Source organism: Aptenodytes forsteri, unplaced genomic scaffold (assembly GCF_000699145.1).
Source record: "Aptenodytes forsteri isolate BGI_AS27 unplaced genomic scaffold, ASM69914v1 Scaffold109, whole genome shotgun sequence".
Lineage (NCBI taxonomy): Eukaryota > Metazoa > Chordata > Aves > Sphenisciformes > Spheniscidae > Aptenodytes > Aptenodytes forsteri.
The window spans coordinates 2,303,611-2,330,191 of NW_008794431.1; the positions used below are offsets into that span (position 1 = coordinate 2,303,611).

Consider the following 26,581-nt stretch of genomic DNA (forward strand, 5'->3'; position numbering starts at 1 on the left):
TAGGTATTTGTGGTTTTTTTTTTTTCCTTTTTTTTTTTTTTTTTTATTAACTGGTATCCGTAAAAGAGAGATCATGAAATGAAAGGAGATGCTGAACTAAAACAAAAATAAATATTTTTTTTCCCCCCTATTGAATGCAATGTACTCATTAGCGTGAAGGAGATACAGACAGCCCCTGCTGGACCCTGTATGAACACGGCATGCTGAACACAGGCTGCTATTGTACATTATACGATTTTTCTTTTTTTTTCCTCATCAATTACAACCTCCTTCCTGACTCAGAGGGACCACAGTCCTCTGGAGCTAAAACGAGTTACCCTGGATACAGTCCTTTTCTAAGCAGACGTTGTCACATGTGGTAAATATTATTCACCAGAGAATAAACTGACATCACATAATTCATTTCAACAAGGAAGGGAACCAAGAGAAAAAGTGAAGATTTTAACAGATGCTGAATACTGACAAGGGGATTCTTTGTACAAAACTGAAAATTTCTTTGTATGGAAACATTAACTACAAAAGTATTGGTCTTCTAAGTTTTTCATTGCTCAGCTTTTATCAGTTTAGGAACACTTCCACTATATACCACTCGCGGTACCTGCCTTCCTTCTGCCAGCAGCGTCAGCCTTCGCTGCCTGCTCAGCAAAAACTCGAAAGTATCGTCATGTTTGTCCCTCGTGTTTCTCTGCAAAAACTGGCAAAATCAGCCACGCTCTTCCAGACCTCTCCTTGAACTTCATCTGGGCCAGGATATATACACAGAGCAAAGGCTACGACTGCCTTAATGCTTCTTATTGCACCGATAATGAATTATTTTATCCCTCACACCATATAAATGTAATATACATTTAAGTTAAAAGTACGACATGAGCTTGCAAAGAGGGTGTCCATTCTTATATGTCACATATATCTTATATTTCTTACATCTCACGTGACAGCAATGCACAATATGCAGTCCTTAGGGGTTGCTGGTCCCTAAAACTGTAGAAAATCAGGACCGTGCTATATTAACTCTGCTAGCTTTTTCAGAATTTCACAACTTCAGCCACCTAATTAAGAAAACCTCTTCCCCCCCCCCCCCCCCCACTTTTTTTCTGTTTAACCTAAAGAAGTTTGCAGGCAGTTCTTCCATGTAAGCGGCAGCCCTCCATGTGCGACTGCAAGCAGGATGGAAACAGAGCGCCGGAGGATTCCTGTGGTTAATACGTAACTTGTAGATTCACCATAAATCCAGGAAACATCTCCAGTGTCTGAATCTAATTATGCTTTGGGGGTATTTATTTATATTTTATTCTCTAATGGGCACGACTGAAGGATGAGCTAAAACTTTTTGTTTTCTTTATTTTAAAATTATGGTACACAGTACAGATCTTTGACTTACCGAGGAGAACACAGAGCAAGAGTCAGGCAGAGATGCTTAAAACAGCTCAGTGATGTTTCTTAGTTTTCACAAAAATCAAGTGTAGCTAATAAGGCTTATTCAGGTTTTTGCAATTCAATCTAACTAAACACTCTTCTTTTTCTCAGCTAAAAAGCTGGCATATTTGCTGAGTCAGCAACAGAATATGGATGTTTATTTTAGCTGCACATATTTTATCCACCGAATAACAACATCTTCTTCATATTTAACAATTGTTTGAATAATTCATGAAAATAAAAAAAGTGTGTTTGCATTTATTCCAACTGTTTTGACACAGGAGAAGACAAATACTCTGATTTAACAATTCATCAGAGCTATTAAAACTAATATTTATTTAAAATGAAGAATAAATTTTGGCTATTCTTTGCCATTCACTGAAGTGATAAAGACCTGGGAAAAATGCATATATTTACATTTGGAAAAATGATCCAACAAAAGATGTCTATGAAGCTTATTTTTCCTCTTTAAATGCATGTTAAGCATGCTTACCCTAGAAAGCAAGAGTCCTTCAGCCAGATATCGGCAGGACAAAAGTATAACTTAGGAACGCTACTCTAGTTTATCACCACGGTTGATCTGTATAAGGATTTAAAATAAATTACTTTGATAAAGCAAGATCATTGGAAAAAGCTGGTAAACAGATGATGAGAGTTATAAACTAGAAACTGATAAATAAATAAGTAGGTAAACAGTATAATATAATGTCATGTAACTACCAAAAAACCAGAAACTCATTTTTATTTAGTATATAACTCATTATCAATTAAAAAAAAAAATCCTGGTACTATCACCTAAAACTCTTAAAGACATCCATCTTTTTTTCCTGCTTTAAGACAATTTTTATTTATACTTTTTCTTTCTTCTAAAAGATTCCAACTCTCCTGAGTTTCTTCTCCCTCCAGGCAACCTTACCTACCAATTACTTTTCATCAGCTTCTTCTGAAGACAGCTGCTGCTACAAGGCCTCATTCCCTCTTTTCTGCAGAATCCTGAACTTCATCAATTCATCCAAATTTCCTGCTACCTTCAGATTTTAGGTCAGTCCCTCCTTAGACTCCTCTGAGACAGAAACTTGCGCGTTCCTTGTCCATCCTCTAAGGAAAGGTCTCCGTATTTCAAGCTACTATTGGCAGCTGGCATTGGTTACTCTGCCGAGATCCGGAGAGTTTCTATCAACTTCTGGTTTTTGGATGGTCCACCAGTGTTCAGACTGCACCTTCTTACTCTTCCCTTTTCGTCTAAGCCGTGTTCCTCCTGTGCTCCTATTTTTTCCCCTCTGTTGTTACTGCCCAGACTTGATGGGCAGAAGTGGATCTTTCTAGACCTCGAAACGAGGACATATACTCCAGAAATAATGGAAAAAGTTAGGCTGGAGGGACCTTGGGGGTCATGATGTCCAACCCCCCTTCAAAGCCAGGCAACCTTCAAAGTTAGATGAGGTTGCCCAGGGCTTTACCCAGCAGGGTTTTTCTCTCGCTTGTCTTTTCTTCACCGTGGGGATTCCTCCAGATAAGTAGCTGTGATACCAGTTACATTGTACTTAGTCCTGCAATTTCTGCTAAACTTTGACTTTTTTCTTTTAACACCTTATCCTTCTATAGCAAGTAGAGCCATCCAAGGGGGCAGCAGGTTGCCCTACCGCTTTCAGTTATCTCCCTTGCAGCGTGCTAATGCTAGCTTTCCAGTACCTTAGTAAAAGAGTATTTGTTCAAGCCCACCCTGATGGCCTACCGGTTTCACGGGTTTCAGGCACAATAAGGTGTGTACTAAAGATTTAGATTTGGAAAAACAAAACATAGCTTGCAAACCCGTTGTTTTTGCCGTTCTGCCTAAGAGATTTTATATATATGCTTATATTTAGATACAATTTTTTGTGGCAAGAAAAAAAAGAAAAAAAGGAGTTTTAGAGAGGACTGTTTTTCCCGAGTAGAGAATTTACACAAATAGTAGCTATGTTGAAATTCTCTCTTGCACAGATGAAACAAATTATTCAAGGAACCTTACTGGAGTGAAGAGGATAAGAAACTGTTTGCCACTATGCATAAAAGCATCCTCACCTGAACCCAAGTGCTCAGTTTTACTGCTTTCCAGAAAGATAATGCCAAAGTTCTTAAACTCGCAAAACTAGAGTAGTTTTGGTTTTCAGAGGTCGTTTTCCACAACAGTCTGCTGATTTAAGTTTTACAACATGAATTTAAGAGTAATGTTCTGATAGACCTTTATCCCACCTATATGCCTTGAAAAAATATGAGATGTATGTGTTTTCACGGCTTACGCGAGTCAATTTTCAAGAAGCGTTTTCACACATTCGGACTACTATGCACTTCTCAGCTGGGGAATAATTTTATTTGGACAGCATAAAGAATTAGGCTAATCATATATGTTTGATTAGTGTTTCAGGGTATCAAATCCAGCCAGGGGAAGGAAACGTCTCAGCCAATGTTTTGGGAACCAGGGAGACTCCAAACCAGAGCCACCCCAGTAACACTCCAGTTCAGGTGAACGCTGCAGTTAGTTGAGTTTATAGATCTCTTCTCAGCTGAAACATTGAAAGATTCGGGGTAGTCATTTTTGTGTCAGAAAGATCTTTTTCTGAAGACCATGAAAATTAGGATAATGCTGGATAACTGATAACAGACAGCATTCAGCATTTACCATTCATCACCTCAAGCTGATGATATCACATGCAGGGGGCTTATGCAAAAATCTAACTTTCTGAGAACTTTGTCCATCTTTTAAAGTGGTTGTTCTAATATTTTAATCTTTCATTTGAAACAATTTCACAAACCTACATTCCTTCATCTTAATGAGTCCTGGAAAACAGGAAATGAAGGGTTCAAAGGAAGGGCAGAAAACTACTGTAAATCACAAAGTATATTCCCTCCAGAAAGTGATTATATTAAAAACAAAACCTGATCATCATTAAGAGAGGTAATTATAACAGATTGTTTAAATCCTAATGATGTTGCTCTGAGGTAATCAGTCTTTATAACCCTATTCAGTGAAAAGAACTACATTACCTTTGCAGTATGATGAAGTGAAATGCAGCTGACAAAACATAATAAATCAAGGAAAAGTAAGACTCTCAGTTTTCAGGTAGGCCATTATAAAGGTCTGCACCTCATGTACTCTAATTTATAGTGAACAGAGAGTCTGTCTCAGAAAATACTAATTTCTACTTGTATGCAGTACCGTGTAAATATTGTTTTTTTACCGAGCATGCAAATTCAATTATGAGACTGTATTTTCATTCCAAGAGAAGGAGCAAAGCTATGTATATAGTAAACTGTATTAGAAATCCACTATTTTGGATGTCTCTTTTTTTTTTGCTGAGGCACTCAAGGTTTATATTCATAAAGAAACAGTTTCAGGCTTTACTTTTACATTCACTACGGCTATCTTTAATCATATACGAACCAGGATTAAACTCCCAAGCAGCTGTGTTCTCTTTCTGTTGGCAGCATAATAATGACATAATAGTCTCTATGTCAAGCATTCTCAAACAATCTGAATTCTGACATTTGTTTGCAGAACCTATTGAATATTAAATTTGCAGAATTTCAAATATGCCTTTGTGGACATAAAATGTCTAAATATACTGAATATTAATTGTGATCTTATCGAATAAGCTCTGCTGATATTCAACTCCAAAGATATTTTGGGTTTTAATTTCATACTTTGGTGCCATTTGTTTTCTGTCTTGATCAATTAATCTCCAGACACTTAAATAATTCTTGATTCTGCAATGGCCAACCAATTTAAAAAGATCTGACTCCCAAATAGAAACATCTGCCTCCGTGGTAGTCTATTTTAAAGTTATTTGTGTTGACAAGGAGTTTAAGAAAGCTCGTATCAGATGCCACATTTAATTCACGGCGTGAAAGAAATCCAACACTTCAAACTGTAAGAGTCTCTCATCACATTTTCTTAGTTAAAACCTTCTTTTTTTGAGCTTGTCACATGTAGAGCTTTATTTTTAGCTGACATAAGGGTTGAACATTAAGATATGAGCTTTAATACCAGAAAAAATTAGCTGGACATTTCTTTAATGTTTCAAATTATAGGCTAGAGGCATATACTATGGTATGCTGCTAGAGGTAATGAAGTGTCTTGCTTCGTTGCAACAGCAAACATATGGCCATGTAATCTCTGGTGCTAATGACCTAAAGAGTTGCAGGGGATAGGTGCCCTAGAATTATTTTGCCATGCTCCTGGCAAAATAATCCGACGTAGTCATACAACATGAAATAAAATCCTGGATTGGTAACTTAATTAGAACTGCTTGTCAATTAACAATAATTGCTCCTGACCCGAGGCTCAGTGGTACCTTTGTGAGGTTCACACAAAAGATCACATCAGTGTCCTTTATATCAACAGACCTTTCACACTGAATACGTATCCACTGCTGTAGCTGTGCTTTAAATGAAGTAGTTAAACCTTTATTTTTTAATTGATTAACCTTCTCCTTTGCAATAAAGTGTATTGCATCTCCTGTAGTAATCTGGTTTAAGAAAAAAACCAAAAGAACAATCAACCCCCTGATCACTCCGCTGGTCACAAATGAGTTTTGGTGGCAGTGGTGGCAAGCCCGAATACCCACACCATAATGAGCACGGCTGTGCCGACCTGGGCTGCCCTGGGGCATCTGCGATACAGAAATACTCCTTAGAAAAGGTAATGAAAGCCTTACCTAGTCTTCTCCGGTTAGATTTTTTTTATGATGTCTGTAAAAAGTGACCATAAGCAATGGTTAAAATTATTCGGACCTTCCTTCAATATCATACTCATGACAGAAACAAACATCAGCCTGCTTTTCTAGGGATAAAATGCTGCTATATTTGAATGTGTAATAAATATTAGAGAAAAAAATACTCAGAAGAGGTAGGAACGCTGCAGACATTTCTGTTGTTAATGAAAAAAATTAATGACAAAGGGACAAAATACAGAACAGACATGGTTGATTATTTTGCCTGAATTCTTTTTTTCCCCATACCCTTCATCTGTTTTCTGTCTTGTATGACTGTAAGCAATTCGGGGCAGAGGCTGATTTTCTTGCTTGGCACTCTCCTAGCAGACTTGAAATGCTACCACAATATGCATAACAAAAACAAGAACAGAAAAATCATACTTAAGCATTGGAAATGGTTTCTACATATTTAATAAATTAAAATAGCTCTTGTAAAAATCTTTCTGTTCTAATGCAAATCAGGTAAGTGAGATTTGCCTGAGGACAGAGCTAAAATAAAATAATAGTGTGGGCACCTGGTCTTCTGAGTTTTCGTAACTACAAATACCTCATTTTGCATGACCTCTTCACCTATTGGGAATGCTCATATTCAGACAATCTTGTGCTAAAAAGGCACATTTCCACCCTCTTTCCATCCCTTCTGGACTGTAAGATATAGAGAAATAAAAGCGTACCTGTATACCCAGTTTTACAAATGCAGTTGAAGCTTCCCGGGAAGTTCTGGCAGGCGGCACCATTTTTGCACGGGTTGGAAAGGCACTCGTTGACATCCCTCTCGCAGGCCATGCCAGTGAAGCCCTCCGGGCAACTGCACGAGAAGCCCCCCACCAAGTTGTGGCAAGTCCCGTCGTTGTGGCAGGGGGAAGGGAGGCATTCGTCGATGTCCGTCTCGCACAGACTCCCATCATACCCCGGCATGCACCTGCACACGAAGGGCCGGAGGGGCTCATTGGCCACGATGATGACGGGGACGCTCTCGTGGCTCTTCAGAGCCGGGCTTACCGCCAACCTCCTCAGGCAGCTCCCTCCGTTCTGGCAGGGGCTCTGCAGGCACCAGTCGTGGTCCACAGCCTCGATCCGCACCCCGCTCTGGCGGAAGAGGACATCTTTGATGCTCTCGAAGAAGGTGGCCACGCCGCTGGGATTCACGTACTGGTTGTTGCCGCGTTTGACGGCCGCCATCAGGAAGGTGTGGTTGCTCTCCTCGTACAGGCCGTAGAGCTGGACGGCGGTGCCCAGCCCCGTCAGCTGGGAGCTGGCGATGCGTAAGAAGTGGAGATAGTGATTCGTCAGGAAATCCCGCACGCTGTGGGCGCTCAGGCGGAGGAGGATGCTGTTGTCAATGGTGGCGTTGCCGAAGCCCGCGAAGAAAATCCGGATGCTGCTGGTGACGGCACCGTGCAACCCGTCGTTGCTGAGGACGGCCAGGTCAAACGTGCCATCTGTGGACCTTGCCTGAGAGTGCAGCTCGCAGGTACCCCCAGGAATGCTGAAGAGGCTGGTGACTCCTGAGGTGAGGGAGCACTGGAAGCTGTCTAGCACGTCTGGATCCTGCGGCTTTACGTTGCCCAAAATTCCACCTGGGAAGAGGTTGCCATAATAGTGAACAAAGATTTCTACCGTTCTGGGCTGAGACGGGTTGTCGTTTTGGTCTATTACCTTGATCTGCACAGTTCCTGTGGAAGACATCTGAGGAATGCCAGAGTCTCTCGTAATCACTGACAGGTAGAAATCGCTGATTTGCTCCCTGTCAATCTCTCTCGTCGTTGTCAGCACGCCAGCAGTGCTAAGGCTGAAGTAGCTGGTTGCGGGGCCAGTGCTGAGCAAGTAATATGTAAAGGGACCTTGGTTCGGAGGGAGATCAGGATCTGATGATTGAAGCGTCATCACAAGAGTTCCTGCACGGTTATTCTCCATGACTTCTCCTTGGCTGGTGGACAAGGTAGGGCCGTTGTCGTTGATATCTTCCAAAGTTACCAGTAAAGAGGCACTTCCTGTAGCGGACGGCGTTCCCGAATCGACGGCCAGCACAGACAGGTTGTACACAGGCAATGTTTCTCGATCCAGCTCTGCAGTGACCGTCACCTGTCCTGTCTGCGGGTTGATGGAAAAGGCGCTGTTGTCGTTGCCAGACCCAATGAAATAGGAAAACCTGCTCCAGCTAGGGACAGAATCTGAATCAAAGGCACTCACGAACGTGACATGGGTGCCTGGAGGAACACCTTCACTGATTCGTATATTGTAGGTTCCTAAGGTAAAAACGGGAGGATCGTTGGCATCCAGTACAGTGATATTAACAGTTACTTCATCTATATCTGCACCACGAATGCTCCCAAAATTTTTTGCGAGGACTTTCAAAGAGATTCGTTCTTCTTTTTCTCTGTCGAGAGGTCCTGAAACATAGATCTGGCCACTTTTCTCATCTATCTGGAAGCCTTTCTTTCTGCTGTTGCCAAAGATAAGGTAGTGGACTTCTCCATCAGTTCCCATATCACGATCACTTGCAAAAACTTCACCTACAACAGTGCCTTTGGAGGCTGCCTCAGAAACCTCAAAATAATAAAGCTTGGACACAAAACGGGGCACATACTCATTTGTCCCTTCTAACTGGATGTTGACACTAGCAAAGCTGCACCTCTCTTCATCTGGAACATTAAAAGCCTTTACCGTTAAATGGTAACTTTGCTTCGTTTCATAATCTAAAAATCCCTGGGTGGTGATTGTTCCTGTATTGGGGTCAATGACAAAGAGGTCACTATCTGAGGACTGAATAGCATATGCAATCACAGCGTTAGGTCCAGAGTCGGCATCAGTGGCATTTAATCGAATAACAGTTGTCCCACTGGGGGCATTTTCTAACACGTTGGGAAAGTAGTCCTCAGGGCTGAATGCTGGAGAATTATCATTCACGTCAATGACATTAACAGTGACGCTGCAGTAGCCTGTTCTGGACACCCATCCCCCATCCGTGGCAGTAACAACTAGCTCATGCTTTTGGCGTAACTCAAAATCAAGTGGTTTTGCTAGTGTCAGTGTACCGGTAGTTGTATTAATAGCAAAGACGCCAGCCTCATTTCCAGAGGAAATATTGTATCTGATTAACCCGTTCATAGCGGCATCTCTGTCTCGGGCTGAAACCGTCCTGATCACTGTTCCAACAGAGTGACTCTCCGGGATAGTAACGCTCATACGGCTTTGAGAAAACTCAGGTGTATGGTAATTTTCCTCTGTTACTACTATTTCAACAGCTACCTCGGATGAGAGTGGAGGATTACCTTTATCCTTTGCTTTCACTTTAAACAGAAAGTTTTTATTCAAATCAGCCATTAGTGAAGATGACACAGAAATCCAGCCTGTACTCCTGTCCAGTCTGAATTTATTAGTTTTGCTTTCATCAGAGATAAAGTACTCCACTTCAGAATTCAAGCCAAAGTCTTTGTCATCCACTGCAGTAACTTTAATTAAGTTTGTGCCAATCCTCACGTTCTTAGTAACAGGAGTAAAATATTTATGAGCGAGGAACAGCGGTGCGTTGTCGTTGCTGTCTACTATGTTAATGGTGACGGTTGTCTCGCTCATTAACGGAGGACTGCCTCGGTCTGAAGAAGTAACGATGAAGCTGTGCCTATTAATGTTGACATTGCTTGAACCGCTGGAGTTTTGGTACCTTAAATACTGCTTGTTGAAAATTTCCCCCGTGGTTGCATTAATTCGGAAGAACTCGGACTGGGATTTTATGAAGTAGAAGACTTGGCCGTTTGACCCTTCATCGGGATCGGTGGCTGAAACCTGGGTGACCTTCAACCCAATCCCAGGAAGCTCGGGACACTCCAGGTAATAGGATGGCTTTGTAAATCGTGGGGCGTTGTCATTGACATCTGTGACAAATACGGTGACATCCGTGCTCACCGTCCACCCGGAGTCATGCGCAGAGACCCTGATTCTGTAGCGGTCTGTGTCCTCCCTGTTTAGCGGTCTGCTGATGGTGATGTCCCCGGTGCTTGGATTTATGGTAAACGGGAGACTCGTATCCCGTATGGAGTACCTGCTGACCGCGTTCACCCCAATGTCTTCATCTGACGTCGTGACTCGGGTTACCGTAAAACCCAGAGGTGCATTTTCAGGCACGGAAGCACTGAATATCTGGGAAAACCTCGGAGCATTGTCATTTTCATCTAAAATATTAATGATAACCTTGACGGTCGTGCTCTGGAGCGGGTTGCCTTTATCTGAAGCTTTTACAGTTAGTGTGTATTGAGGCAATTTCTCCCTGTCCAAGGGCCTGACACTTCTGATCTCACCAGTGGCTCGATTGATACTGAAACTATTTTCCGTATTGCCCTCAATTATTTCATAATTTAGCTGTCCGTTTAGACCACTGTCCCTGTCGACAGCAGCCACCGTCAGTATCTTCCGCGGGGACAGGTTCTCCACTATTTCTGCAATGAAGGGATCTTGCTCAAACTCCGGTGCGTTATCATTGACGTCTATCACCGTTACTTCCAGTTTCTTATATGAGGAAAAGGGAGGAAAGCCTGTGTCCCTGGCCTCGATCCAAACCACGTATTTCTGTATGGCTTCGAAATCTAAAGCCCTCCCGACAGAAAGCTGTCCCGTCACCTGGTCGACCAGGAAGGTGCTGCCCAGGTTACCACTGGCGATGTAGTAGGACAAGGAGCCTCCTCTGGCTGAAGACCCGGAGACGGTGGTGACAAGCGTGCCGACCGCTTGGTTTTCAGGAAACGTGAAGGTCTCCTGATCCGCCTGAACGCGAGGAAATTCTGCTCTGTTCACAAACCTCACGGTGACGGTTGTAGAGTCTGTCTTGGGGTACCGGCCGCCGTCCCTCACGTGAACAGAAATGGTGACTTCGGACTCTCCCGCCAGCGGGTTCGCAGCCAGGATCGCTCCCCTCGCTGGATCGATGTGGAATTTCTCAGAGTTTTTCCCCACGAGGGAATAATGGAGCTCGGCGTTGGAGCCAGCATCCGCATCGGTGACGGTCACAGCAAACACGAACGAGCCTGAAATGCAGAACAAAGTTAGGGCATCTTCAGATGCACCGATCATGGGAAACGCGATGCCAGCTTTTCACTCGGAAGCACTCGAGAGGGTCCCCCGTCCCGGTATTCGTCCTGGAGCAGTACGCTCTTCCTTACACTGCTCTGAAAATGAACTGCTTGTTTCACAAGATGGTAAGTTCAACAAAGGGTAGGTGAGTTTGCGAGCCTGCAAGACATGCACGCGGCCAAAAAATGTGGGTTTGAACGGGTGTCAGTGGCTGCACATACATCTGCACTGGAAAATGAACGTGCAACTTTTTGGAAGCCTACCATCCCATTTCTAGAACATTCACATTATGAAAGCCATAAATCTAATAAGATTGAATGTTATTTTGTTGTTGGTTTTGTTTTGTTTTTTTTATTATTTTGTTGTTGGTTTTGGTGGTTTTTTTTTTAATTAGTCATAGTTTATTTATCCATGTTAAAAACCCCCTGGAATTCAACGACTATTAAGGTTAGGTAAGTGAACAGGCAGCACGCACGGACATTTACTCTACACGCCCACCTTCCCTTGCAGCCCCTTTTCCTCCTATTCCCCATATGCTGCTCCTTTGTCCCCGATAGCCTCTTGCTTCTGATTTTGTAAGAGTATTCTGAGGACAGTAACTAATGGGACTGCATTTGCAAAAGTGTGCTGGTCCTCTGAGATAGGGGTAAAATCACACAGAAATACAAAACTATTGCACGCTAGTGCAAGAACATGAATATATTACGTTTCAGGTCTTTCGAGTTTATTCTTCACAATGAGCTTGACTATAGGAGCACCATTTGCATTAACCTCTATATTTGCCTATCTGCAAGGAGAATCCAGGGTGTTCTTTTGCACTGGAGTTTACAGATCTAATGCACGGCACGTCTTTCAAATTTGACACTGTCCAACCAATTTGCAGAACACTCTGTTGATGTTTTACTGGTACCGAAATTTAGAAAATACCCACTCCTGTATAAAAATCATGTTGTTTTCAACCTCTTAAGGCAAAATCATTTACAGGCAGGAATGACTTTGACAGCGTCCCCTTAAAACTATACTTCATGTCACTATTTGTCATGTGCAATGATTTGTACTCCAGGCAGAGGAATATTTACACAAGAACAGTATTCAAACCTTTGTGAGAAATGGGACAGGAAAATATTAAAGAGTTTTGCTTCAGTTAAGCAAATTATATTATTAATTATTATTTTTACTAGTTCCCCCTTTTAAACTTGATTAAAAAATAACACAAAAATTAAGCTTTATCTTTCAGAACGTACGCTAGATATTCTGTGATCGGAATGTAAGCAAAAGTCTTGATCAAGTTATGAGGGTTTGTTCTTTTCTTTGAAAAAGCTATTTCAGACGCTACATTGGACTGCAATAAAGTTGTTTTGTTTTGGTTTTTTTTAATGGACGCCATGCCTGCTAGTAAAATCATTGTCAACAGCCTTTCAAAATAATGTGAAAAGGTATTAACATTTCCTTTTAAATGAAAATGAACTATCAACTGAGGAAGTTGCAAATAAAAAAGTGCACGCATCCCTAGGTTTTTGCTAAGTTAAAAACAGAGTAAACATAGTTTAGGCTTCTGTTTCTAGTGTAACGGGTTTCATACAAAAAGCATCCAAAAAGATATTGCCGGAAAACATCAGTCAAACCTATGGGTACTCCTCATAAACACATTTAAAGAAACACCCCAAAAAACCCCACACAAAGGCACTGTGCCCTAGTCAGAATACACAAAGATTCACCAATGCAATAATAAAATAATTTCATAATGCTGTTCTGGAAACAGGGAAGAAATGTAAACAAATTCATTCTTCCATAAAAAGGAGAAGTATTTGCAATTGTTTAAAATTTAGAGAGAAAACCCAAGACATGGAAATAAGCCCTTTTTTTTGTTCTTTTAAAGGACTATTTGTTTTGTAAACCATTTGTCTTGGAATCCTCCCTGTAGGCATCACATAACCATGTATGCGTATGCATGTGAAAACATACAGCGTCGCCGACTTCCACAGCCAACCACTCTGACGGCACTTTGGTGAATCTGTGGTAACACAGTGATCATATTATAAAATCCTTTTACTGTTTTGAGATAGTAGAGGTCCCGGTATTAGTCCATTTTAAATCTTGGACAAAAAAAATATCAAAATAGCAGAATCTTTCAGTAAATTCTCTCCAGCCTCATGCAAATACCCATATTCTTCTTTCTTTCCCCTTGCAATGCCAATTCTGCAAATAGAAAATACTAGTATTTTGGACTTACCCATTTCTAATGTATTTATTTATCAGGCTCATTTAAACATAAGCTGAATCAGAACTGAATTGAGTGAAGTCACTTTAATTTGGGTGTAGGTTCCACAAAAAGGAAGGTTGCTGCTCGGCTTTACTTTTATTTTATTTTACTTCATCACCTGGCTCAAGGAAAGGTAACACAATTAACATCTGACATAGATACGGCCTTTTTGGAAGAGGTTGACAAACTCCTCTTTAAGAATTGCTCAGGGTAGAAACAGAACATCTACATGCAGGAGGAGAATTTCAGAGGAAAAAAGAGGCCATTGCCTTCCTAACCCTGGCAAAACAATTTAATCACTTGTTTGAGTGGGTGCTCATTTACACTATGTCTTTTTTACACAACTGCAGGAAATTAATGGAATTTGGATGGAAGGAACAAACTAAAAAAACCTGCTAAAGTGCGGGTGATATATTGATCCTTGCCACTATTCATTCCCACGCAACACGAAGATAACAAAACCTGGAAAACAGCTGCAGAGGAACATCTCGGAAGCATTTCTTGTGGCACAGCTTTGCATTTCACTACGATGTTTACGCAATGTGAAGTATCCCAAGCACTGCCACCGATCAGGTTACCTGAACTGGTAGGCGATGGGACGTGGGTGACGTAGGGATGGTGTTGAAATTTGGGCGGGTTGTCATTCACATCGGTGACGGAGACGAGCACGCTGGTGGAACTGGAGAGCGCCCTGGGGAAGCCGCCGTCGCTCGCCACCACCACCAAAGTGTAGTTCTCCCTCACCTCTCGATCGAGGAGAGCACTGGTGATGATTTGTCCGGTTGATGGGTTGATTGTGAATTGCGAATTGCCACCGGTAAGCCTATAGCTGTTTGAAAGAAAAAAACAAGGAAGAAAAATTCGATTAGTATTTCATACGGCAGCCTGGCTGCCTTAAGATAATAACAATTTTCTATACTCTTCAGACCACTATGCTGATGGGTATCGACACACGGATTTTCTTCTGACTGTCCACCTGTCTTCACTTTTTTTCTCTTCCATATTTCGAGACCTGTCATAAATGACATTTCTGGGGATTTCCAAGCGTAGTTGCTTAACACAGATAAATTTCTAATAAATGAGGAGCAGACTGAGCCTTTGTACCTTTGGAGATACAGTCGGACGTACTCTCAAAATTGCCTACTGGAGGCATCCTTTAGTACTGATTTCCCTGGGCTAATGCATTAAGTGTTATTCCAAAAGGCTGACATACCTCTTAACTGAACCTGCAGAATATAATTAGAAAAATTACTATTTTCTGAAATAAAAGGATGACAATTTTACAAAAGAACGTGAGGATTTATAATTCATATTGTTTCCTGAGGATGACAATTTTACAAAAGAACATGAGGATTTATAATTCATATTGTTTCCTGATTCTGAGCTAAGTTTTGCTATTCAAGATTTCAATATTAATTCATAGTAATTCATAGTAATTCATAGCAAATTAGTAACCACAGAGCTACGTTAATAGAGACTAATTGGGACCAGAATTTGACCCTTGGTTGGTGTATATGTATGTGCACACATCCCTGCGTGTGTGTGCAAAAACGTGATTTAAGAAGAACCGACTGTGTGCTTACCGCAGTGCGTTGTACGAGCTACCTCTGGCTTACTAGCACAGTGAATTTGTCCTTTCTCTTTGAATGCTCACCCAGCTTGCGTTTGTACAGAAGGAATCTCAAAGATATGCGGAGCACTGGGCTGTATCTTTAAAGGTAATCGGTTAATATTACGTTTTTTATTAATTCAGATAATGGGTTTTCCACAAAACAAAGGAAACAAAAACTGGCTAAAATGAACGGTTCCCATATTCAATATTACAACCCTGACAAAAAACAACACAGCTGTGATTAGAATTGCTTCTTCAGAGAAGCCTGGTACAGCACAACAGCAGCTTTTTTGAGGTATACGATTCAATAAAAGATTCAGAAGAAAATGGCTTTTATGAAAGAAAGTAATATTCCTATCTTCACCTTTTTAAAATCAGAACAGTTTACGACAGAAATAACACCACAGGCCAGAAGCTTTACCTAGAGGATTGACAGCCAGCCTGTGTAATTAGCTGTGGCAACTTCTACTGTTCAGTCATTAATCTCTACAGAAAGCCATGAGCATACTTTAATTGCTTAATTATGATATAATATGATGGCCATATGTAATTATTCTCCAGCCATAGCGATGTGCATCTAGGGTGGAAATAATGTGCACAAAGCCTAAAGCACCACTTAAATCTCCCTAAATACTAGCAGCACGGGCAAATTTCAGCTGTGATTTGCAGTGTTTTAAACCTGTGTGAGGCATCGCAGAAGACAGGGACTTTCTCTTCTGTATTTCCACATATATAGAACGGCTCAAGCTTTAGCATTGGAAAGATGCTATGAAAACCTTTTGTTTTTTTTAAATTAAACTAATTTTTTAAATTAAAAATTTAAAATTTTAAAATTACTTTAAAAAAAAAAAGATAATAAAGACAAATTACATTTGCCATAGGATATTCTGAGTTATATCTGAGTACAACTGCGTGCAAACCAACTGGACAATGTAAGTGGGTCTCAGCACAGTTACAAAAAAATTCCAAACCCAAGCCGAAAAAAAAAACCCAAACCATTAATGGGGACAACTAGCATAAAAGGAATTTTACTGAAGCGCTTAAAATCTGGCCTTTCGACTAGTTTGTGCTGACCCCTCTTATCTATACTATCTTTAACAAGACTGCTCAAGTGTGCGTCGCCGTTAACAACCTCATCAGCCTCCTTTAATGACTTCACAGGTTATCACCAGAAGTAAGAGAAAAAGAGTTGGCGTGTATGGACACGTAAGGGTTTTGCAGAAGATTATCTACTTCTTGCATAACACAGTCCATTTTTTGACTTTACATGAAAATTTTAGCAGAGTATTTTACATACCATCTTTGGAAACCAAAGATTTGATTTTGAAACAGGCTCTAACAAGGCTGAAAAGGAGTTCAGAGTGCTCAACACCTCTGACAAGACGACCTTACGTGCTCTGGTCCCTCCGGCTTTTGCCAGTTTTGTAATACCAGTCATATTTTAAGATTTGCATTACTCTAAATGCTGAATCTGGACAAATTCTGTCCAAGAAAAACAAAGTATGTTCCTGAGTCTAAAAAGTGTAAAACAAAACCTGAAAACAATTTTTAAATAGCTACTTATGAAGGAAAAATATATTTTTAAGAACTATTCTACTCTGAGGTACTGAATGAATGAAAAAGACTAAGGGCAGACATATTAAAGCAATTCAACCACACTAAAGAAATCCAAGAGCGCTCTGATAATTTCCGATTATGGGATGCAATCATTACAATCATTCATGCTTTGTATGGAATTCTTTTTTCTAAAGGAGCTTGCCAGAAATAGTGTCTTAGAGCGAGAGTGAATAGAATTAAAAGCTTCATTGTTTTGCAATTTAAAAAATGGTAATTTTGGATGCTTTTCAAATATTTAAAAATGCCAAAACATAAAGCTTCTATTTTTGGCTTGTAGCTAGTTGGAAAGAAAATATTACAGTATTTTATACACACTTGCTTTGCCATAACATAGATCTGGTTTATGTTACTTCCTTTTTTTAAAAAAATGACAACCACAGTGATATTCTTAAGCACTTTGAAGAATGAACTGAGGTGAACTAACAAAAGTAAATAAAGAAGCTACTTTTATATCCTCTTTTGTAAGTTTGGAAACAGAGCTAAATGGGATGAGATTACCTACACGTCCTTCCGATTGATAACTAATGCGAATCTGCTTTGAATTCCATTAGCAATAAATCAGTCCTAATGACAACCACAGTGATATTCTTAAGCACTTTGAAGAATGAACTGAGGTGAACTAACAAAAGTAAATAAAGAAGCTACTTTTATATCCTCTTTTGTAAGTTTGGAAACAGAGCTAAATGGGATGAGATTACCTACACGTCCTTCCGATTGATAACTAATGCGAATCTGCTTTGAATTCCATTAGCAATAAATCAGTCCTCAGTGGACTTCAGCTTGTCACTGCCACTCGGCATCTTCATTGCTCTTGTCTGTGAAACTGGGAATGGCCAGCGTTCAGCCCAGCGCCCAGTTAAGTTGCATCAACTGAGCTCTGCAAACCATTTGGCATTTAAAGCGCAAATACCAAATTCTAACTTTTAACCGCTTTTCCGAATGGGATAAACTTTACACCTCGCCTTGTGTAATTTTCCTTCTAAACTGAAGACGTTAACTGACAATACATTTACCCGAGGAACGTGTTGGCTTTCAGTGGAAATTGCTTACTACGTGAAAAGACGTGAGCGCAGCGGCACGGCAGGCAGTGGTTTCCGATGACCGTTCAGCGGTCCGCCGTGTCTCCCGCAACCTGTATTAGCACGCTGGGTGATACTGTACCTGCTCGCTAGTTTATTATAAATGCATCCAAGTCTGCACAAGCAGTCATCTAAACTACAGTTAGGTTTGAAAGGCCATTTAAGGCTCAAAATAAGATACTGAAGCCTTCCCCAAACGTATGTATGCTATCACAAAATTAACACTGTCCGCTAGTTTGGACATTTTTATGCAAAAAAGTGATACTGATTTCCAGATTTGCCTAGCTTAAAAATTAAAAGTTTAACGATGACTAGAGCTGCAAAACACATTCTATACTTTTTTTAAGGTGAGTGGTTTCATGTGAACATAAGTGAAAAAAAAAATTATTATTTAACTCTGCCCCAAAGTCAGCTTTTGTAGCAAATCTGTTAATGACGTCTGAAAAGTACATCTTCCTCTTCCCCACCAAGCCCTTCCTGAAAGCTCCTTCAATTAGTATTTAAGAAGTCTGCCAGCCTCCAAGAACAATGGTTTCTAGCTTCTTCAGGAATAAATTTTAAAAGATTTGTATTATATCTATTAACTATATCCTTCATTACAAGGCCTCAATTCTAAAAGCGATGCTAAATAGAAGGCAAAAGCATTTCCAAAGGCTACACAAGCTGATGGCAGTCAGTAATGGTGATCATTCACAGACTGTATCGTATTTCTTTATGCAGAGAATGTATATATAAAGACTGCAAGCTGAAGTGCTCAATCCATTTAGGATGTTATTTGGAGTTTCAGGGTTTCTTTGGTTTTTGTTTTTTTAATTCATCTACCTCTACACTTATTGAGAAATATAAATCTAGCCCATTAACAATTACACTCAGGTGCAAGTTAGACTCGTTTGCTTTTCACTTAGTAAAAACCTAAAATAACACTGCAAGTCTACTTGTCCTTCATATAATTCTAAAAGCCTATAAACAACAGAAAAAAAGTCAGATTTGCCGAAATAATTTAGCTACACATATACAGCTGTCCTTTGGTGTCTTACAGCTTTATGGCATGTTGGTGATGGACACTGGGGGGAAAAAAAAGTCATCAGGCAAGGTATGAGGCAGTATTACATACAGCAACAATAAACGACGTACCTAATAACAGCATTTGTAGAAGCGTCAGCATCTGAGGAGTTTACGAGCAAAATATCTGTCCCCGTAGGTGCATCCTCCGGAACAGTGGCAGAATACACGTTAAAGGCGAATGTGGGGACATTGTCATTGACATCATCCACCATGACAGCAATGGTTCCAGTGCCAGTGAGGGCAGGAGACCCTGTGGGAAAGCGGGATACAAAATGCTAGAGGTTACAAATACCACCACGCTAATCCGAGGTCTGCCATCCCCAATTTAAAGCCCAGCGCTTGAGCATGTCACAGTTCACAGAGCAGGGAAGCCAGTTCAACATACAGGACAGGGTCAGATTTGTTTCAAAGGCATCTCGACATAAAGTACAAGTTGTGAAAGAAAAAAAAAAAAAAAGTTGTTATTTTTCTTGCTCCATTTAATTCTAGAAATATTTTGTAATACAAGCTCAGCGGAAAAAGATGGTCTTGGAACCGCTCAGAAGCCTTCCTGTAACAATTAGGACCAATTTGAACATGTGGTTGACTTTCCTATTTCTCTAAGAGAAGACGTTCAAAGGTGGCACACTGACAGCCGTGAAAACTCCAGCCCTCAATTTATTTATCCGCAAAACAAATAGAGTGGAAAGAGTGGCAAACCCCAGCTTTCCGTGCGGCTTTTCCACTGCCGGTTGCACCCCTGACCTGAGGAGACCTTCTCTGAGCGGGTGAGAAGGTTGCACAGTCTCCAGCCCCGTTCAGACTCAATTTCTCTGTAGAAGCAACCATCTGTAGCAGCAAATAATGCTCGCTCGGATGAGATACTAGCTTACGGGAAATCAGACTGAACTTATTTAACCTATGGCTTTCATCCTCCCTGTTATTCTAATGCTTAACTCTGATGAGCACAAATGAGTGAGCAATAGCATGTTTATTCATGTGCAATCTCTCAGTATTTATTCTCTTAAGCTTTTCCTTTGTCAAATCCAAAAAAAAGACAATGAAGAGTTTTACAAGTTCATGTTACTTTTGCCAGTCTATTAGACTTATTTTCAGCCAAGAATCAGCAAGACATCTTCTGCTAACCAAATTCTTCACTGAGGGTCCCTGACAAAAATGGGATCGTTCCTTTCTTTGAATACATAACAAAAAGGAGAATGAAAGGGTGATAGCGGAGCATAAAACACGTGAATTATGGCCCCTTTTACTCAAAAGACAGATGATGACCATGCCTGTTTTACCCAACATTGCATTGCTTTCCCCTTCAATCTCAGATACAACAATTCACCATTTGCTGGACTGGGAAAAAAGCGATGATAATGAAATGCTTTGGGTCAGAGACTGGTTCGAGCCCTTGCTGCAAGGCAAGCATTTACACAGAGCTGTCATTTGATGAAACCCAGGCAGCCCCCGTGTGACCTCCCTAGTCCTTCCACCCCAGCAGATGATCGGGTCGCTGCTACCTGAGGTTATTGCTGGACCTCAACCTTAGGGCTGGGAAGGAGGTAGGCTCTGCTCTTGGGTCTCGTGTAGTCCTGGCAAGGGACTCCAGGCACTGAGCTCTTCTATAAAAGAAGAAATAATGACCCGCTTTCCCACACGGTAACCCTTGCAGGCTGAGGCATCACCACGCTGCATCGCGGGAAGAAGCTGGGAGCAGCTTCTGCACGGGAAGGAGGTTTTTCACCGCAAAATACTTCAAAGTAACTTGGCTTAATGCACAAACGAACTGAACAAAAGAGCTTCCAATTGAAAGGCGCTATAAATCTTGCAAGGCTGACTTCGAAGCCTGCTGATCTGATGGGATGGATTCATGACGCCAAGGAAAGAACGTGCAAGCCAAAGAGTATAGGTTTCACGCCACGGCCACGCACAATGGAGGCCTTTCTCTGTTCTAGTCTGAGGTAATTCATTTTGCCAATTAATAGACTTTCAGCTAGGAAGGTTACAAGAAGGCAATAAGTCTGACTCATTTTTTACCCTCCCCCCCCCCATTTTGTCATTTAGCCAAACACTTATAGATAGAAAAGACTGCAAAAGCATTCTTGATTGCTGAAATAGTGCCCGTGGAGTGTTTATTATTACTGCATTAAATGAAATAGAGTCCTCAGTGGTGTTTGCTGCATGTGTAACCAAGCTCCGGCCTTCCAAACACATTTAATCGACATTCATCTCACAGCTAATGAAATGAAAAGTTGAAAGTTGTTAAGTTTCACAGGTGATTAAACAATTTATACATAATTCAGAAATTATTCTTGGGTAAGTCACATTCAAAGAGCATCAGTAATGCAATTCAGTCTGAAAAGAAAGCTAACTCGCAGCTAAAACCTGAAACTCATTGTTTTAAATGTATTTGCTAACACGAAGAGCCGATGCCGGAAAATTCACGCTGTCGGTTTATTCACGAAAATGAACTGCAGCGGCAGCTCTTCCAAACGGCGCCTTTAGAGGTAACCCAACGCTGGGGCGATGGGACTAGCTCCAGCGCAGCTCTGCAGGCTGGCCCCGTCCCAGCTGGGAGCACCAAGCTCGGGCTCGGTGCCGCGCTAGCTACGCTCACAGGACTGGCGAAGAGAGGAGAACGGGAAGAACGTGTTCACGTCTGCTGGCAAAGCACCGCATGGGCATACGCTAAGAGCAAAACGCTACAACGGGTTTGTTCTTTCTCCTGCGTGGCTGTTAAATCTTTGGTCACGTGGTGGAAATGGTCAAAAGGGATGCCAGGTGTAATGGCTGCTTATGGGCTAAGGATATTCTCCTGCTCAGAATCTGATTCGGCCATTTGACTCCAACCAGCCCCGGCCCCCTTTTGTCTCTGAGGAATCTGAATTTGCAGGGTACCAAACAAACGCCCCGAGGGTCAAACCCAAGCCCTCGCCTCGGCCCCCTATATATTCTGTGCCGTTATTCTCCGATTCCACTTCCCCATTGGATGCGCCTACAAGGCACTGTACAGCGCAGTATTGACATATTTATATTAGGCTCAGAGAAGTGAATATACCAGCCAAGGTTGAGCACCATACTAATAAAATTAGCTAGGGTAATGTAAGTAACCCAGATCTCATTCAGTGCTAGCTTGTGGCTGCGTTGTGCTCGCAGAAACATCCCAGAAGTCCAATATTAATTCAGCTGTGCGTAACATCCCAAGTCACTGCTCTTCAGTTCAAAACCCAAAATCTTTCTCATTTTACTCAGATGGAAAAACTCACGTATTTACACTGGTTTACTGTCTATGTAGTTATCCAAATATGTTTTTTTCCTTAAGTAAAACATCACGTCCATAAATTTACTCCTTTATTCTATTACACTGAAAGATAAAGTTGTGATTTCACAGAGAGTCCTCAAAGCTTTTTATTCACTTGAAATTAAATGACTAGCTCACATTTCTGCAGTTACTGAGAAATATAAGAAGAGGAAATTACAAATGAAGTAATTTTCTATGGAAAAGAAATAGCTCGGGGCCAAATTCTACCGTCCTCAGTGAACTTTCAGTGAAAGTTGTGCTTGCATAAGGACCACAGAATTTGGCCCCTGGTAATAACTAGGTTTCATAAAATGTACATGTCATATTTGTGGTGAGAGAAGTAGTTTCCATGGTCAGGCTGAGTTCCCAGATTTCTTAGTTTTGCTTCGATAGCAAATCTTCCCCAAGTCAGTTATTCTTATTATGCTAGAGCATCATCCCTTTTTGCTTCAAACTGCACTTAATACTTTGCATAAATAAGTGTAGTAAATTTTATGTATATTCTGCAATATTAGCCAAACACTCAAGAAGCCCCCAAACTGGTTTTAATAAACCAGACATGTTGCAACCTATATTAAATTGCTGCACAGAGCCACACAAGCCTCTGAGTACTCCTACAAACAGCCCCGAGGGCTAGAGCCACAAAGAAACATACACTTTTCCCTTAGCGAACTTGCACTAAAATTTCCACCAATTTTTCATAATAATATGAACTATTTTTCAGCAGAAGCAGCAACTATTTCTGTCAGACACCTCTTGTTTAGAGCTTTCTCTAGTGCTATACTACTACTAGGGTTTTTTTCAAATCCCAAAATACCATATCTCACAGAGGCTTAGGCTACCCATGTTGAAAAAAAGTTTTCTAGAAAGGCAGAGGAACGAAAGAACCGTCAAATGTTAAATAACCGAAGAACATAAAGTTAACTATGTGAACTAAATGGGAGAGATCAGATTGACTGTTCAGTGAATATCAAATCTTTAATATTTGAAAGGCGATGACATTAATATATTATTATTATTGTTGTTGTTATTATTATTTTGAATTTCCCATCTCTGTGTGCTGTGGTCTGTGTCTATGAACCGAACAGTTTATTTTCTAGGTGACAGCTGTACATATACATTAAGCAGACAGTTCCACAAATGTCCACACGTCATTGCTGAAATAAAAGGCGATTAATATATTATTATTATTGTTGTTGTTATTATTATTTTGAATTTCCCATCTCTGTGTGCTGTGGTCTGTGTCTATGAACCGAACAGTTTATTTTCTAGGTGACAGCTGTACATATACATTAAGCAGACAGTTCCACAAATGTCCACACGTCATTGCTGAAATAAAGATTAACCTGGGATAGTGTCAAAATAGTAACGCTGAGTTCAGGAAGAAAATTGCTTCCCACGGATGTTCTTCCAAAAATTTAAGCTTTTTGCTTACATCTGCAAGTAAACATGTGTCTGGGGACGAAGAGAAGGAGCAGACCTTGGGAGCCTGCTCCTAGGAGGCCTGCGGTAGAGGACGAGTTACAGGGGGCGGTTACAAGGGGCCACCTCGGGCTTGGCCGGCGCTGGGCTGTGGTTCCCCTCTCCGCATGGGACATTTGAGGAGGTGACGTGAAGAAACAGCCGTGGGGGACCGCGGGGCGGGCAGGCGGCAGCATGGGGGCAGGACCTCTCTTCTCCCAGCAAGGCGGGACTGGCAAAGACCTACAAGCTGGTCTTCCGCCCCATTCACCAACGCTTGTTTGCGGCTGATTGCCCCCCAAATATGATGATACTGGAAATGTGTCAGCTTAGAAGTTACAGCGAGCTGTCTCGACCTTTTGCTCATCCCATCCAGGAGAAGGGGGAGGAAAAATATTGGCTACATGCACCAATGCAAGTAGAAGAAAGGAAACTAAATGCAGGAAGGTGACAGGGGGGAGAAATATCATTTTACCTGACAATTTCTACTTCCCAAATGCAGGATTAACCAGCAAAGAGAGGACAATACGCGTTTCTGGGAGAACTCGTCATAAGTCACCCATTCCCCTCATTTGTGCTAATGCTTACGAGCCATGAAGTGATCCAAACGGGATGCACCCAAAGACTGCTTTCACTTTCGCCTTGGCCTGCTCATGCACCCTTAGAAGAAGGGAGCACCACCTGCTATCTTCAGCCACCCTCGTCCTGGGGAAGCGGGAAGGTAAACTGTCTCGGCTCCCTGTAATCCCCAAACACATGGATGGCACCGTCTGCTCCGGCGTACGTTCAGCTCTCCACACCATAGCTGGACACCAGCACGAGTGAGGAATGATCAGAGTACTTAGTGGACTGGAGCAGTAAAAGAAAACAACTGAAGGAAACTTGCAAAGCCATTTACATTCTTCAAGAAAACTCAGGAAAAGATGATGCTATTGGAAATTATCTCGGCTGTGTGGTACTGTATGGCTCACAGTAAAAATTAGAAATAGGAGAATGTGTTCAGCACGTTATCCACATATTGTTTGAAGCTTTAATGGCTTCTGGGTCCTGTCTGTGCCATGGTTAGCCCAGCAGATAGTAAAACTATCATTTCTTTCAGAAACCAGGAACTCAAAAGTTTTTGCCAGCATTAAAATATCAAAATTAAGTGCTAGAAAACTAACAATAAACTTAAGCAAAAAAACCTACAGATACATTTCACTAAAATGAAAAAAAGGGATTAAACTTAAATAAAATGAATCTAAATGACTAATCGAAACTCATACTGCAGGCAGTTTACCATGTTTTGTGGTAAATTAAACACATCATTATCCTGAAAATTGGAAAGCGATTTAACAGAAATGGAATTTTTGCTTCACTGAAATGTGTTGCTTTGCAACAAAGCGGATTTCACTTCTCCAGTCAAACACTCAGTGAATGAGTCCCAGGACTAGAAGTTGTATGTGTTATTACAGAGCATTAACTTTTTCACTCAAGTAAACAAGGCCTTTCTCGCAATAAAGCAGCCAATCTTTCTAAATGCATTTAAATGCAGACAGAGTATGCTGAGCCTCACACAACTGGTGAGTTTTAAAATAAATATGGAGCTAAAGTTAAAATGCAACTAGCTTGCATTACGCTTTGGATTTCTAGTGCACACGAAGCTTGATTTGAAACGTGGACGACCTTAAATTAATTTATTTATTGGGAACACAAAAGAAAGTGCATATGCAAAACAAGAAAAATAAGTAGTTCTTTTTACAAGATTGCACCACAAATATTCATCCTGGCTGGATATGTTGATTGTGTTTTATTTTCCTCTTACTCAATTTTTCACTACAGGCTTCCATACTAACTCTTAAAAAACTGGTGAACCTAGTATATTTTGAGACAAAAGTTGAAATAAGCAGTTAAACAAACATAATTAGAAGCTTAGAAGCTAGCCCTACTCTCATTCAGTTCAGTGGGTGACTTGTGAATGAGACCATGCAGGAACCCAGATTTTCCAAATTTCTGAGTGTGTCAAATCTGAGGTTTTTTCATAGTTAGGTACAAAGTAGTAGTTGTTCCCAAAGCTGGTTTAACAGAACTTGTACTTGAAAAAACAAGGGAACTGTTGCGACAGATCTGCATTTGTGCAAGGACTATCTGACAAGAAAAAAAAAAGATTTTTCTGTACTGCATCAGATATTAGAAACCTCAATATCCTCCCTCACCTACTAGCCTAAAGAAGCTGGGAGCGAACAGACCTAAATTTGGGAACATAAGGCAACAAAAGTAAAAAAAAAATAAAAAAATCACTAGACAGAGTCTAACCTTGTTCAAGCAATGACATGTCCAGCCACGCTTAGGTTGGTGCACGTGCACAAACACACATACTCACACAAGTGTTGACAGTTCAAAAGAAATCCCTCTCCCAAAGAGTGACACAAGATGGGATCTCTCATCTGGTTTTATCCACATGATTTTTAAATTTGGATAGTTTCCTATCAAAATTCCTGACTGACTGCATTCTATGTCAATGATAACTTCCTTCTCCAAGTGGTAGAGGAGCCAATGAGGAGAGGTGCTATGCTGGACCTTGTTCTCACCAACAAGGAGGGGCTGGTGGGGAATGTGAAGCTCAAGGGCAGCCTGGGCTGCAGTGACCATGAAATGGTAGAGTTCAAGGTCCTTAGGGCACCGAGGAGGGCGCACAGCAAGCTCACTACCCTGGACTTCAGGAGAGCAGACTTTGGCCTCTTCAGGGATCTGCTTAGCAGAGTGCCATGGGACAAAGCCCTGGAGGGAAGAGGGGCCCAAGAAAGCTAGTTAATATTCAAGGATCACCTCCTTCAAGCTCAGGAGCGATGCATCCCAGCAAAGAGGAAGTCAGGCAAAAACGCCAGGAGGCCTGCATGGATGAACAAGGAGCTCCTGGACAAATTCAAACAGAAAAAGGAAGCCTACAGAGGGTGGAAGCAAGGACAGGTAGCCTGGGAGGAA

At 41.2% G+C, this 26,581-nt stretch overlaps 1 protein-coding gene across 1 annotated transcript in view; it reads right to left on the reverse strand.

Moving 5' to 3' along the window:
- FAT4 (FAT atypical cadherin 4) overlaps positions 1–26,581 on the reverse strand; it is a gene marked incomplete at its 5' end in the record, with an annotated part of 155,217 nt that overhangs the window by 23,050 nt on the left and 105,586 nt on the right. The window contains 3 exons of the mRNA XM_009289508.2: positions 6,842–11,191; positions 14,079–14,329; positions 18,943–19,123. Of these exons, the coding sequence (XP_009287783.1) occupies positions 6,842–11,191; positions 14,079–14,329; positions 18,943–19,123 (4,782 nt within the window). The remainder of the gene's footprint in view (positions 1–6,841; positions 11,192–14,078; positions 14,330–18,942; positions 19,124–26,581) is intronic.